This window comes from Trachinotus anak, unplaced genomic scaffold (genome assembly GCF_046630095.1).
Source record: "Trachinotus anak isolate AG129_WGS33_773 ecotype Australia unplaced genomic scaffold, CSIRO_AGI_Tana_v1 ptg000019l, whole genome shotgun sequence".
Taxonomy (NCBI): domain Eukaryota; kingdom Metazoa; phylum Chordata; class Actinopteri; order Carangiformes; family Carangidae; genus Trachinotus; species Trachinotus anak.
The window spans coordinates 24415729-24431203 of record NW_027273870.1 but is presented as its reverse complement, the minus strand read 5'-3'; the positions used below and the strand labels follow the sequence as shown (position 1 = coordinate 24431203).

Genomic DNA, 15475 nt, shown 5'->3' with positions numbered 1-15475 from the left:
TCATGTTTTATGACTGTGTTTCTCTCCTGCAGACACGCTCAGGGCAGGAGAGGACTGTGTTGGAATTTGACGCTCCACTGTCCAACACGCTCCCCATCATTGACGTGTCTGTGTCTGACTTTGGGAATGGGAACCAAAAATTCGGTTTCCAAGTTGGCCCGGTCTGCTACAACGGTTAACCGAGCCAGTGGAGCTTACAGCAAAAGTAATTTAATAGGAAAAAGAGCCATGGACACTTTCTACATGCAGGGAGAAAACTACATTCAAGACTTCTGGTGCCACATATTTATATGTCAGTTTACCTACAACAGTGTTCCTTCAACTAAACATGAATTCTTTTATACAAACATCCATTCACTCAGACTCTCATTAATTCATACATTTATCACATACCTTCTCACAGCTGACTCATATATTGTGTTTTTAATTTCAAACATGTATTGACTGTCAACCTCAGTATCTTCAGTTCTGCAGATTTTTCTCCTCTTTGCAGGAGTGAGTGGTGCTCTCATACAATTATTGATCTATGCACTCAATTCTTATCTATCTTCACATACAAGCCTTTTAATCAAGTCTCATTATTATCAGTCATTTACAAAAATACCAAAATGCAGCAAAATTCACCCACCCTGTAGTTCTGTCATCATCAAACCTCAATTTGTTGTGTAGTTTTTGTTTGTTGTTGTAATTTTGTTGTTATAATTATCTATTATGTAATGTATATTGGAGTGTAAGTCATCATGGTGCTATTATGTAGCTCCCCGTGGAGTACATGTCTTTGTAAAGGGGAACTGGGGCAGTGCATTTTTTTAAATATTGTGAAGCCATGTTTTATATTTTTTTAACATAACAAACCAAACTGTGGTACATGATTGCCTCAAGGTCTTTCTATGCATAGTTGTGTGGGGACGTGACTGAGTAACATATTTTAATAAAAGTACATAATGTACATTTAAGTTAATATGATGACATTTAGTTTTATTGAATGCATTTGTTGAGCAAAGCCAACAGAATAAAGATGAAAGATGCAGACACACCTGCTGCTGCTTTCCAACCAGGAAAGCCCCTCGTAGGTATACTCTGCTTAGGTCTGGATTTTGTGTTGTTCCAGATTGCTTGATGAACATTACGTAATGTATGTCAAAACTATTTTAAGGGATTGCAGTGTTGGTTGGTCAGATGATCCACCACTTTACTCCAGATTGAAATATCTCAACAACTTTTGTAGAGATTGTCATGATATTTTGTACATATGTTCATGGTCCCCAACGATGAAACAGACTGATATTGGTGATGCCCTCTCTCTTCCTCTCAGGCCACCACGAGAATGATGTTTTTGGTTTTTAGTCTCAAGAACGAATGATGAATTGTAGATTTTGTGATCCTCTGACTTTTCTTCTAGCACCACCAGCAGGTCGAAGCTTTCAGATACCCAGTGAAAGATCTCAACACAGTATACCAGACTGGAACTACATCTTGTACAGACATACATGGTTCCCAGACAATAAATCCTCTTTGGTGATCCTATGACTTTTCATCTAGCACCGTTAACGAGCTGATCTCTGTGGTTTTTAGTAAGAAGTCTCAACAGCTATTGAGTTGATTGACATGATATTTGGTGCAGACACTCTTGTCCCCCTCAGGATGAGCTCTGATGGTCCCTTAAATTTCATTTTTAATTTCCTTTTAATTTCATATTGTGAGCACGCATTACCTAAGCACTTTATCACTGAGCCACAAGCATGGCAGTAGACTTGACCTATTAGATTTGCATTTGATTCCTACTATTCATATAACATTTTAAAGACAGTTATGTGTGCTTGATGTCCACATATAATGCATTTGAAAGAAGTACATTAAAAATAGCAATGGCCCCTTCAGCACCCTTATTCTGGAAGGTCAGAAAAATCAATTAAGGCCAATCCATTAAATGCCCTTTAATTGATGAGTAAAATCTGAAATTTATTCAGTTTTATTTAATTATTAGTAAACTAATAACTCGATTTACTTGCTTTTAAAACATCAAATTCAGCTGAAGACCAGTCCTTAATTTCTGGCAGGGGCCTCACTTTTGGATGGCATGAAGCCAGACTTTTCATTAACTTACACTCACAAGTAAAATGTTGTATTGATGTGGTTGCATTTTGTATTCATGGCGGGCCGCGGCTTGAGCATACATGATTCATATTTCTCTCCCAGGCCTAGTTTTCCTCTAGTCCGCCATTACGGTGGCCGCCAGCATCCATCCGTGCTCCACTATCCACCCTGACATCTTCGGCACAGCTAATGGGGACGTTTCCAGTGATGCTGAAACTTTGATGAGAGGAGGCAGATGAACACAGCTCATCCAGGAGAGTTTAGCTGCTAATTTTCAGCGATGAAATATAAATGACAAGACTTGAAAGTCAGCCACATCGCGTTTGACTACATCCGGATTGGGACCTAGTTTCAGATCTGCGCATTTGTTCTCTTTGAAGTACGACATTTCATGAGGAAAGTTGAAGTCCAGCCTCTTAATATTGCATGTCGGTTCAGTTTGTGTACTGAAGAAAGAGACCAGTGTCCACAGAGAAAATGAGAAAGTCAAGGAGAAGGTAAAAAAAAAAAAAAAAAAAGAAGTTTAATCTTTTCTTCTGTTGCGGCCGTTGGTCCAAATTGATGAAATATGTCAACAATTTGATGAAAAAAAAAACGGTGCAGGCATTTATGGTTCTTAGAGAATGAAAGAATAACTTTGTCAATTATCTGACTTAAAGCAGGTGCCAACAGTACATCAACTTTACATACTAACATGTTGAACATGCTAGCTACATACTAGCTAGCATGTTAGCAGCAAAATTTACGACGTTGAAGTTAGCTTCCCATTCGACAGTTAGCTAAGGGGAAAGAAGTTAGCTTCTGATTCGGAGGAGAAAGTTAAAGGAGCTTTATTAATGTTTTGTCATTGCTATATAGCCATTGTTAGCATTAACAGTTGTTTATTTACCGGGTTAGAAAAAAACATTTCAAGTTTAGCTTCTAACTTAACTTTGCTTATATTTCTATTACTTGCTTTCTTCTATTGAAGTTAGCATGCTAACTAGCTAGCCCAAGCCAGTCCGTGTTGTAAATGTTGGATAGACCATCACCACCTCCTCTTGGCAAGAAACCTTGTTAGGTGACAGAGAAAACTTACAACTCACAATTTTTACACCTATTACTGTTGTGAAAGAATGTTAGACATTTAAGTTAAAGCTTAAATCCTATTTAAAACCCACTTTCAAATTTTTGAAATGTTATTTGTTGGACACACTGGACCAGGTCTAGATCAAACACCATTATACTATCTGGACTAGATTATCCCAGACAAGCAAAAAACTATGGGTTCAAATAAGGGCCGGTAAGATTTTGAGTTGAGTTGATGTTCACAAATATTTCCAATGTTTGTGGCTGTAAAGTGGCTTTGGCTCGTGTGAGATTATCTAGTCCAGATTTGACAGCTCTAAGTGTAGTGTTTCTTGATCTGGATCTGGTCCAGTGTTGTCTGGATATGAGTTCTTTCATAAATAAAATAAAGTTTTCACAAATTCACAAAAGATCAAGAACTGCTGGTAGCTGTTTTGTCAAATATGGACTACAATAACCCAGAGAAGCTATAGTCTGTTTAAAAAGCAACAGTACTATCTTACATCCAATCTTTCAGTCACACCCACAAACCCATTAACTATGTATCTACTGCCTGGGTGGATGTAATAGATAATCATCCTTTTCTCTGGCTCCTCCTTCCTTATGCCTCCTCTCTCACCTTCTTCAAGGCAGTTGCCCTTTCCAGTTGGTGCTTGTGTGGCTTTCCTCAGCATGCAGCCAACAACAGGACTGTTCTCCTTTTCCACAGCCAGAGGGGATTCGGTCACTCCAGCCCTGCCACTACAGTAGTTCATAAATCTGAGGCTAAGAAAGTGTACTGTCCTCAGTGTTACCTGAAGTAGATGTCAGAGTCTCCTAAGTGCTCTGTAGGGTCACTGTGCGTGTTTTGATTTTTTTATGCCTGAGCTAAGCCAAACCTGGGTCAAGACGAGGGAGAACTGATAGAAAAGGATAGTGATGGGTCGGCCTGAAGTCCTCTGGGGGCTGCAGCTTCTGTTTACAGTCTACTCGTGTAAGGTAAGAAGACACTGTGCCCCCCTCGACTCTTTATCTCAGTGTTGGAACATGGAGTGTGTCATTGTCAGACAAGCCAAAATGATTAAAGTTTTCCAACTTCACATCAGATGTGGAGGGAGAAAGTTGATCGAATGTAATTTATAATCTTGTCATATGGAGAGATAAAGTCCTGTCTGTTAACTGGATTATCTGTGCTGGACCTCAAAGCACAGAAAAAGTGAAGTTGAGGATAGTGGATTTGGGCAAATAGACTGTAGCACTTACTTTTTGAATCTTTTAATTTTCATATCCAAAACATAAATGTCTTTCAACCTGGATCTTTCTAAATCTTTTCTACACCATGTCCAAAGAAATTAAATTCATGCATAAAACAGACTAGAGTGTGCCCTCCAGTTACTCCTAAAATCACAGTATTATAAATTTATTTTACTGAGTTTCACATTTAGAGAAATCCCTATCATCTGTACTTTTAACTGTTGGACTGGAGCCTTCCTCTGACTCATTGTTTCAGCTGATTATTTAGGGATTTAATCTTTTTCTTATCTGTTGTTCTGTGATGTGTTTTGCAACTTTGCTTTGCACTTGTTCTGTAAGAAAACATATTACTATTATATTTCCTAGAAATGCATAGAGGGAGCTACCTTGGCCTGTGACCATAAATACCCTGAGGGTGTTTCACACCAGTCAGTTGTCATGTCAGTGCTATTGTGCTCTTGCATCTCCCGACAGCTGTGTTACCCCTAAGTGCTGCTGATTGAAATATTCATGTTAGTTCTGCGTATTCGCTGAGGGGTGTTTTATGTATAATCCATGTGTATCCTCAGGGCTCTTTACAAAGATAGGAAAGCATGATCATGTAACTGCTGATGAGAACAAAGGCACAATAAAACATTTAGTGTTGGTTAGTTAAATTGTCGATACAAAATCCCTCCAGGCATGAAACACAAACCAGCCATGTTCTTTTGTAGTTGTGTTGCACTGCAGAGATGCTCCTCTTGATATAGTCATGAGAAACACTCACACATCAGCTATTAACAGCAGTTCTCTGTAGGGGGTCTTGGACACCCCAGGCCTTCTTTAACAGCTCAAAAAACATATTTAACATTTCCTCCCAGTACTTTTACACAGTACTACGCTCCAAAATCCAAAGTAAGTCTGTCTGGACATCCGTTCATATAGTAGGTCTCTGCTCTACCCCAAAACAAGAGAGGTAACTATGTCGGATGACATACTGTAGATTTCATTTTCTGTGAATGACATTAGGCAAACAAAATATATACACTATATACACAGTCTATATGACATATTAAACATGAAATATTTTCTTATTTGGCATAATAACAGTTCATTGTGGTGTTGTTCATGTTTTGCCACCTTCATCAAGTAGGCAAGCTCAGTTTTTGGCAAAAGGAACGGTTACTGCTTCAGTGTTTTTATAAGTGATGGGTTTTAATGAGATCTGAGCAAAAGAAAAAGTATACTCAAAGGAGTTCAAAGGAAAAAGCAGCGGGGTGTGTTGGACATGTACATCCCAATTCCCTTATTTGATTGTTCCTTGGTCTTCAAACCTCGCTTGACCCAGAAGTCGTTCTGGTCCTCGATCTTAAAGGCTGTCCTAAAGTTCTTATATCTGCTCTGAGGAGCCAGGAGATGACCTCTGAGCTGGGACACTGCAGCTGATCCGACTTATATGATACTACATCACAACATCACCTGAGTTTGAAACCGAAGTACACAGAGAAACGACTGAACCAACCTCCCAAATTTTTGATTCTAGTTTTACAAAAGAACCATAAATAACTCTGATCTTTTTCTTTAGAAAGACTTTTATCTTCCAGATCTACTGAATGAATGTAAATGTGCAGACGAAGGAGAAAACCCTGCTGTGCCAAGGTGGTAACTGTGCGTCCTCATTTTTATTGAGATAGTGGCTAAATGGGCAAATACGAACTCCCAACCAACAAACGTCGCCACAGAACTGTAAAATCCGACTGACAGCTGATCCAGCTTAGCCGCCATCGTCAGAAGCAGACGTCGTTTGAGATGATGGTTCTGAGAAAAGGTTGTCTCACATCTTTTCTTTGCATCTCTCCTCGCGCCTTCAGTGGAAGGGAGTAGGACGTGAGGAAAATAGGCCAATGAGGGAAACTTGGATACAGTTAAGAGAATTGAGATGTACGCAGTGTCAACTAAACATAAGTGTTGATCAAACATTTCACCAGATGCCTTTTACTTGATTGTTTTGATTTTTTGTAACATATATATATATATATTTTATTTTTTTATTTTTTTACAAAATGTTAAAAACTAGTGAAAATGGTCATCATGATAAAGCCCAAGGTGATCATCACTTGTTATGTATAGTGCAGGCAACACCAAACTCAAAGGTGTTCTGTTTATTATCATTACATAAGAGAAAGAAAACAGTAACATGGAGTTGCTGGAACCAGGGAATGGTTCACATTTTTGTCTTAAAAATCCCAGTGTGCTGTCGATGAAAACTATTCCCCCACAATGTGATGCACAAAGGAAAAAGTGGACTTAGTCACAGCTGGGAAAAAAACGGCAAAGTGTGTTGATTTTTTTGTATCCCTGTGAGGAAAATTATGCTAAGACAATTAGTAAACAATATTGTATCTAATTAGAATGTAGTATGGATTTGGGACAGTCTTCTGCTTTAGACCAAATTTTATTAACAAGCTCCTTTGATCTGCAGTCCCTCTGCTGGCACACACAAATACACAAGTATCACACTGGCTGGTTTTTATTTTGGGAGTTTGTTGCTTCCATGGAAACGCTGCAGACAGATCAAGTAAAGCATCTTCTAAACATCTTGTACTTCCTCTCAAGTTTTAATCAAAGGTGGTGTGAAGCAGCTTGCATACAGAGTTCGATGTTGGGGGGCAGGGGTGGGCGGGTCGCTGACCACATGGTGGCAGTGTTGCATTAGTTTGCAATGCACATGAAGCTCAAACACACACACACACACACAGACCAGAGAGAGGTCAATCCAGAGCATTGTGCTTTCATGTAGGCGTATGCATTTAATCAATATAAAGGAGAAGAGGGAGAGAATGAAGAGAGAGGAAAATAAGAGAATGTGTTGATTGCAGTGATGACGCAAATGCACAATTAGGAGAGGGAAACAAGAATAGAGTTGGTAGGAAAAGAAACAACAAAACAAGAAAAGAGGATGAATGTTGAATGGACCTTTGCTACCTTACTTAATATTTTATGTTAATCTGCTTGTTCATTTAAGCAGGTATTGTTCAAGAATAGAACATGCTCTTTTGATGAAGAAGTTGAGAGAATAAGGGAGAGTATGAGAGCGAGTGAGAGATGAAGAAGTGTGTCTGAGAGAGAGAGAGAGAGAGAGAGAGAGAGAGAGGGAGGGTGGATGGAGGGAGGGAGAGGCAGAGAGTTAGTGGATAAATGAGAGAGCGGCTCTGGCTCAGCCACAGTGTCTTACTGCCAGGCGAGGGAAGGGGTCCAGGAAACACACACACACACTGCTCAGTAGGACAAGCCAGCTGCTCCCAGGAGCATCTCCTGCAGCCTGAGCTGGATGTTTGGATGTTTGGACTTTGGATGCATCTTCACATGGAGGCATCTGGAGTGGCTTGTACTGCCGGATCTATTCTCTAACCTGTGGCAGTGTTGGAGCGGAGGCTTCAGCAGTGGGACAATCCTGGTTTTACCAGAAAAACACTGTTGGGATTCTTAAGCTGAGAACTGTTGAGTGTGTCCACAGTGTTTTACCTGTAGCATCATGTTGTGTACCGGCTGTTTTTAGCATGACTGCTGTCAGCAGTTTGGACTGCGTGTGAGAGCCAGCCAGAGTTTCAGTTTGTGTGTGTGGAGTGTGTGAATGTGTGTGTGTCAGGATGAGTGTTCCCATGTTAAAGATCGGTGCGGTGCTCAGCACCATGGCTATGGTAACTAACTGGATGTCCCAGACTCTGCCGTCGCTGGTCGGACTCAATGGAACCATCATCTCGTCTGAGGGTACACATGAGCGGATCGTCAGTGTATGTATAATGCACATATACATTTTATGCACACACATGAACATACTGTATGATGTTATTTTATCAAAACATATTTTTAATAATTGTCACCAGAAGTTAATATTTCACTCTCACACAAATCTATAGTCAGTCAGTTAAACAGTACTGAAGATTTATTTAATCAGTCTTCAACTTGTTATCTTGTGTTCTCTAAATGTACCCTCACATGTTTCAGTCAACCATTTTGTACATATTAACCCTCCCATTAACTATGATAGTAATCACCCTGATGTGACATGTTTTGTATTTCATCATCAAAATGCCAAGAATATCTAAAATTAGAGGGTTAAGAAAAGTCAAATCAATGAGGAAGATTAAGGCTGCATGCAGCAGATATTTGATCTGTTAATTAGTGCAGAAAATAGAGCAAAGAAGGTACAGAAATAGAAAAGAAAAGATGCTTTGAAAAAAAATTTGAAAAAAAGCACAGTGGGTTGCAAATGTGAAGAATAAATAGCACTAATAAATAAATAACCTTTTCTGTTACTGTGAGTCATAAAGAACGCGTGTACAATATGCACCCACTGCTACATACACACACACACACACACACACACACACACACACACAGAGGGGTAATAGGATTGCTCTTTCTCTGACTTACTGGGGTGATATTTCTCCTGGGGAAGGCTGACTCACTCGTGGGACAGCGAGTAATTTGTTGCCCTAGCAACACCCTGGCAACTCCAGACATGTATATGCTGAACCACTGCACATGTAGGTTTCTTAGCTCTGTATGTATAGTGTGCACGTGTGTGTGTTTGTGTGTTTGTGTGCGGCTGAGCTTTGCATGATTTAGTTTTCTGGCTAGAGAGGCACCTCACAGCTGTTATGTGACGGGACTTTGCAAGTTCAGCAAAGTGTATGTGGTTTCATGCAAGTAGACGCCTACACACAACCACACACAAATACACACACACACACACACACACACACACACACACACACACACACACACTGGCTGTGTGAACAGATGGAGATGTTAGAGGTGCAGTGATGTTACTTCATGCTACTTCAGGAGACAATAGAGAGAAAAGTCCTGAAATCTTAAACTGGTATGTCGCTGTAAATCAGTTTGATGATGTGTGAATATGATTGTGAGCAAGATCAGGGCCATTTATCCGATACTTTTATCTAACATTTTCAACAGTTCATCCATTTCTTTTATTAATTTTAACTATTCATCCAATGCTTTTAGCTGTTTGAACAGTTTATTCATTACTTGTATGCATTTTGAAAATACACTCATCTGTCCATTTTAACCATTATCCATTACATTTAGTTCAGTATTTTAACCATATTTGTATTACTTTATCTAATTATCTCAATAAAAAATATTTATCCATTAGTTTTTCGTTGTAGCTAACAATTTTTATCCATCATTTTTAGCTATATGAATTGCTTATTCATTACTGTTAGCTGTGTCAGCTGTATATCTAATACTTTTACCTAACCATTCAAACCAGTTATTCATTACTCTTAGCTAAGTATTCAAATCATTTATTCATTACTTTTACCTAATCACTTTAATTGTATATCCAATACTTTTAGCTAACTATTGAAACCATTTTCAATTACTTTTAGCTAACCTTGTTAACTGGTTAGAAATTATTTTTAGCAAACCTTTTACCATGATCCATTGCTTTTAGTTAAGTATTTCAACTGTTTTATGTATTACTTTTAGCAAACAGTTTGAACTGTTTAGTCATTACTTGTTGCTTACTCCTGAAACTTCTCTGCTCGATTGCTCTCTAGTTTTCATGGATTTTCAATTGCAACACATAGTGCTCAGGTGTTACAGCTGTCTCAATATGTAGGTATATATTTTAAATCCAATTGTTTTTCAAATGAGCTGAGCTACTCCACAGTCTTCCCACATAACCCCTGGCAACTGAAAAAGTACCCCTAGGGTACACGTACCTCAGGTTGGAATAACTGAGCTAGATGACAACATAGATATTTAGATTTTTGTGAGTAAAGTAAGCTGTTACACTCATTTCTCTCAGTATTGTTTGTTACCTTGCTACCTACTTCTACCTCCTCGGTTGAATTCTTGCAGGAATTCAGCTTTATTAGCTCTGTACTCTCTCTTTATTTGTACTGATCACAATCAGATGAGCTGCCTGAGTAGATTTTTATCATGTTTCCCTTGTGTGAAATGAACCCTTAGGTGCCGTATGTTGTCCTTTGTTTAATTACATCGAGCGGTAGGCACAACCGATGTTCACAATTCTTATCCCATCCACGTCCTCCTCTTTTAACCCCCACCCCCCCATTGTAAACTGCACTTCAAGGTTACCGCACCAAACCCTGCTGATTGATTTATCAGATTTTTCCTTCCAGGCCTCCACCTCCCCTTCCCATACCTCCTCACACGCCTCCATCCTCCCAGATTCTTCCTTTGTCGTTATTCTTTTTCAGGGTTTGTAGGGCAGCTTCTCCGCCAGATTACTCTGACAAGCTGGTGTGTGTCAGGTTGAGCTCAGCTGTGCTTTTACATTGTTCTGAAATGTTAACACTAAGTGGGTCAAACTCAAAACCTGGTTAAATCTCACTCAAATGAGCTCATGATTTCACGTGTTCCCTAACGCAGTGTGTGGTGACTTGAGTCCAAACATTCAGACCCCAGGGAACAATTGCTGTCACCTCAGTACTACCTAATGAGGTCTCAAATAACCCCAAAAAATTAAAAAAAAGAAAGTGTCATTGTAACAACCAAGGTGGTATTTTGGAACTACTAATAAGTCTGTGTGTCTTACTGGGTACTGCAGCCTTGAAAATCACCTCAGCAAATGCATGTTGTTCTTATTCAAAAACTATTTCCATTTGTCTTGATGGTACAAAAGATTTACAAAAATAATTTATTCTGTGGAAGCAAATAATGGCAATAACAGTTTAAATCCTAGAAGTTACTGAATACTGAGTGTTGCTATTCAAGTACTTCTTGAACAGAATTTCTGAATTTGTGTGGCGATGATAAGGCAAACTAATTAGCAAAGCATTGTCTATATACACATCTGCAGATACAGCACCAGTAACATTCATTTGGAGTCATTAGTAGTTCTCACCTGATGAATGTAAGGCCAGTATTCACTCTCCTTTTACCTCTGTTTTTGGTCTCCACAAACTCCTGAGGAAAATGTCTGCCTACCGCTCATACAGAAGTGAAATATATGACATATATACCCCTATATCAAGAGTGATTTTACCATATATGTCCCACATAAGGGGATATATTATTATCACATATATACATCCTCTGGATAGAAGAAGATATAGGTTTATGACATATGAAATATCATAAATGTATATAATATAGTATATAATTTGTATATGTACATATATGAACAAATATCCATATGATGAATTTTTATACAGTATAACATAAATAAATAAATAAAACATGTATGCTCACAATATATATTTAATTTATATATGCACATTTATGAAAACATATTAAAATTCTATATGCTTATATATGTTTTTTTGATTAATATCTCATTCATTTTAACTGTCTTCCCATTCTGGGAAAGAGGTCTCTGATATTTGGATCCTACTATGTATATTATCAATATACAGTATATTGACAGGCTTTGGGATGGATATATATTTTTACATGTCTACAGTACAAGCATACATACATAAACATACATGTTTGAATGGGCTAGACATACAGTATATGGCAATATATGAAATTGTTCCAATTTCTATCAGGGTTCATATGTGATTTTTACATATATGTTTTTTATTTACATATATTTCATACATGGAAAACACAGGTTACTCAAACTGGATCAGTTTCACTCAGACACCAATATTAAAAAGGGATCTAAGTGCATCCTTGATAGCAGTGATGTTTGAATTTTTCCAATACTATTAATTATAAAAGGATAATAACAATGTAACAAAACAAAGTATACAGTTGCAACCTAAATTAACACCTCTGTAATTTGCTTCCATATCATTCAGAATCTCTCTTGAATATTATAATATTCTGAATATAGAAATATTGCACTGAAAGTGTATTGAAGTACCAAAATTAAATATTTAAGTTCAATGTTGTGGGTAAAAAAAAAAAAAAACTCAAGAAAACAACTGTCTCAAGAAAAGATGTCCATTAAATATGTATTAGATATGTGAATGAAATAGCAAGAGTAGAGGCAAAGCCCTGCATTAGCGTGGACTGTGAGGAGGTTAGAAATATTTTTTGTGCAGATTTCTGGGAGCTCTGGGGAGCCTGTGACTTTTTGCCAGGGAGAACAGCAGCTCTGGCTGTGGAGGCAGAGGGTGGAAAGTATCCAGTTATGCTGCTAGCATTCCTGGACACAGACATGTGGAAGATGTCACAGCTGATTTTAGCTGCAAATGAGAAATATCCAATTTGCGAATGGATGTCTGTGGTGCAGTCAAATACAATAAAGTGCAAAGAGTATGCACTCATTTAAATCACAATACGTGTTTAATGGAGAGCTCCTGAAACCCTACTGAGATTTACCAACAAGATAGAATTAGACAGAAACCTTTTAAAGGAAAGTTTTTGTCCACCCTTCTGATTACAGCCTGACCCGAATAACACGCTGAGATGCTGAGCAAATGCATGTTTGGTTAGAAGATGCATAGAAGAAAGTGCTTCAGTGGTATGACTCATTTTGTCATTTCGAAACACACTTTTACACAAAAACAGATAAACACAAAACACGTCAAAGGTTACAAAATCCAGTCTTAGGTGTGAATATATTTGTGTATCAAAGAAGCACAGCTGCCTCACTGCCTTAGTAATATTAAATTATTCACTTTTTATACTGACACCATATCAAATTATGGACATTTTGACAGTCATTACTGCGCATTTGGTATACACTCTACCCCTATACCTTACTGTATGTCACAATATACGTAATATGAACACGATATTGAACACGACAGTATAGAAGGTATTTGTATGCAGCATGAAGGGAAGCAGCTCCTGAGGGATGTGATTCAGGGCAAAATAATACATGACACTCTTGCCAGTGTTCATGGAGGGAGCTTATGGTGTTTGCATATGATGAATATGATAAGATCGGAGTGCATTGTCTTATTTGCTTTACAATGACTGGATGGAGGGGGGAACAGTTCAGATTCAGTCAAGCGCCACTTTTTTAAAATACTTCATAAGGTATATTTAAATGAGTGAATTTTATATTCAGTACGGCTACAAGATATGATAATATTTTATCATCTATTGATCTCTTGATTGTTTTTTCAGTTAATCACATAATTATTTACTCTATAAAATATCAAACATGCCCATCACAATTTGCCAGGCTTCATGGTGACAATCTAGCACCCAAAGATATTTCATTTTAAATGACTTTAAATTGGAGAAATGGTTTCTCATGTACAGTTTTTTTTTTTTGCCTTTGATTTATCTATCAAAAAAGAAGGAACTCTATTAATTGTCTTAGCACTGTTAGACATTAAGCCTTAAAAGAAATCACATTGGTATCCTCAGAAAATTTGAACTATTAAAACAGTAAAAAAACAAACAAACAAAAAACCTGAATGATTTACTTTGTGTTTTACTTTGACAGTCTCCTCTGTTGAATGCACAGCTTGTGATTATTCATTAACACAGACTGTTTGTTTGCAGGGTTTGTACCCGGGCTCAGAGGAGGGCTGGCAGGTGTACAGCACGGCCTCAGATCCTGATGGCAGATGTGTGTGCACAGTGGTCGCTCCGGCACGAAACCTCTGCAAACGAGACCCTCGGAGTCGACAACTACGCCTGTTGACTGAACAGGTGTGTGTGTGTGTATTCATGTGTGTGTGTTTGTCTGTCTCTGAGTGTGTTCTTGCATGTTTCAGTGGTCAGCATTGCAATGCAGCACCGGCGAAAGGCAGCGTTCTGGAATGAAATATTCACTGGACTGTCTCTTTGTTTTGACACTTGCAGAAACACACATGAACACACACACATGAACACACACACACCCACACACACACTCAGGTTTCACTGACAGATGTATCCCTGATACATCAGTAGCTGTATCCTCTACAGACTCCTAGTCACTCAACATGCCAAAAGAGTTTAAACTCAAAACAAACACTGACAGATGGGTGGGAAAGACACACTTTGTTCTATATTGCAGGGAGGAGCTCTGTAGATGAGTATTCATATGCTACACATAGACATTCATGTGTTCATATATGTGTGTATTCATGTGAGGATATGGATGTGACTGCGTGTTGATGTATACAGTATCTGTGTCCTGAGAGAGGAATAAAAGTGATTTGTGACAGAAGTTGATGAATTATTGAACACCATCAGGCCAGCTAACATTTCTCAAAGCATGCACCACTGCAAACCTCACACATAGCGATATATATTATATCTGTATATCTGTATATCCTGTATTCCCACCAAAGTAAGAGTGAGCACAGCACAGCACACAACAGACAACATCCTGATTATAACTTTTTTTTACTGCTGGTGTTACATCCAGTACAAAAAAGACTGAGAAATAAGAAAGGTACACCCCCACCCCCACCCCCCACCCTCTTCACTCTGTTCCTGTTGGGAGGTTTTGTATTTATGAATCTTAATTAGCTCAGCATGTCTCTGGAAGTGACACCTAGATCCTGCTGGGAGTGTGAATTGTGTGTGTTGTGTGTTGTGCTCAGATTTTTCCACTCGTCTCTGGCCTCCCCAGTAAGTTCTCAGCAAGATGTGTGGGTGGGTTTTTCCACGAGTGTTTGTTTGTTTGTTTTCATGTCGTTTTTGGATATCTGGGTCATTTTTATAATAGTTCATTTTTTTCCACGCTTGTTTTTCCCATTCAATATCAAAAGAAATTTGAAGGATCTTGTTGCACCTCAGGATGGTTAATGAGAAGAATCGTGGGAGTGTTTGTTTCTTTAGAACACAACATACTGTAGGTGAGAACCTCATGTTTAAATGGATCTAATGCGATGCTACTTCAAAGAGAAATATGATCTGTGTGTCTTTGCATCATGTGGTTGTGCCGAGGTACATGGAATACTGCAGGGTCAGTTCACCTTAAACACAGTCTGTATAAAACCCCAGAAACATATTTTCTCACACTTTTGGTCTTATTTGTCATCTGTCCATGAGATTTCTGCCATTTCCTCTTTAAAACTGAGGTGAGAGGGATTTTGTCTGTGGGGCTCACAGCTTTACAAAATTACATTTAAAAAATTCAGAAGCAATGTGTCTTTCCAGAACCAGCTTCTCCCTTATTTTGGATGATCCACGGTCCTCACTG

The 15475-nt window shown here is 38.4% G+C and overlaps 2 protein-coding genes across 5 annotated transcripts in view; both read left to right on the top strand.

Moving 5' to 3' along the window:
* The window catches only part of LOC139637136 (collagen alpha-1(XI) chain-like), a 41856-nt gene extending 40329 nt beyond the window's left edge, over window positions 1-1527 (top strand). For both annotated transcript variants that reach the window (XM_071505688.1, XM_071505687.1), the window contains exon 66: window positions 33-1527. In XM_071505688.1, the coding sequence (XP_071361789.1) occupies window positions 33-179 (147 nt within the window). In that variant the 3' untranslated portion in view covers window positions 180-1527. The remainder of the gene's footprint in view (window positions 1-32) is intronic.
* Window positions 1528-2201: 674 nt separating this feature from the next.
* LOC139637139 (noelin-2-like) overlaps window positions 2202-15475 on the top strand; it is a 29997-nt gene continuing 16723 nt past the window's right edge. The window contains exons 1-3 of one of the 3 annotated variants that reach the window (XM_071505693.1): window positions 2202-2594; window positions 4038-4143; window positions 13843-13992. In XM_071505693.1, the coding sequence (XP_071361794.1) occupies window positions 4084-4143; window positions 13843-13992 (210 nt within the window). In that variant the 5' untranslated portion in view covers window positions 2202-2594; window positions 4038-4083. Of the gene's footprint in view, window positions 2595-3794; window positions 4144-7066; window positions 8172-13842; window positions 13993-15475 lie in introns of those variants that run through there. The other 2 variants (XM_071505692.1, XM_071505691.1) reach the window with 2 other exon arrangements.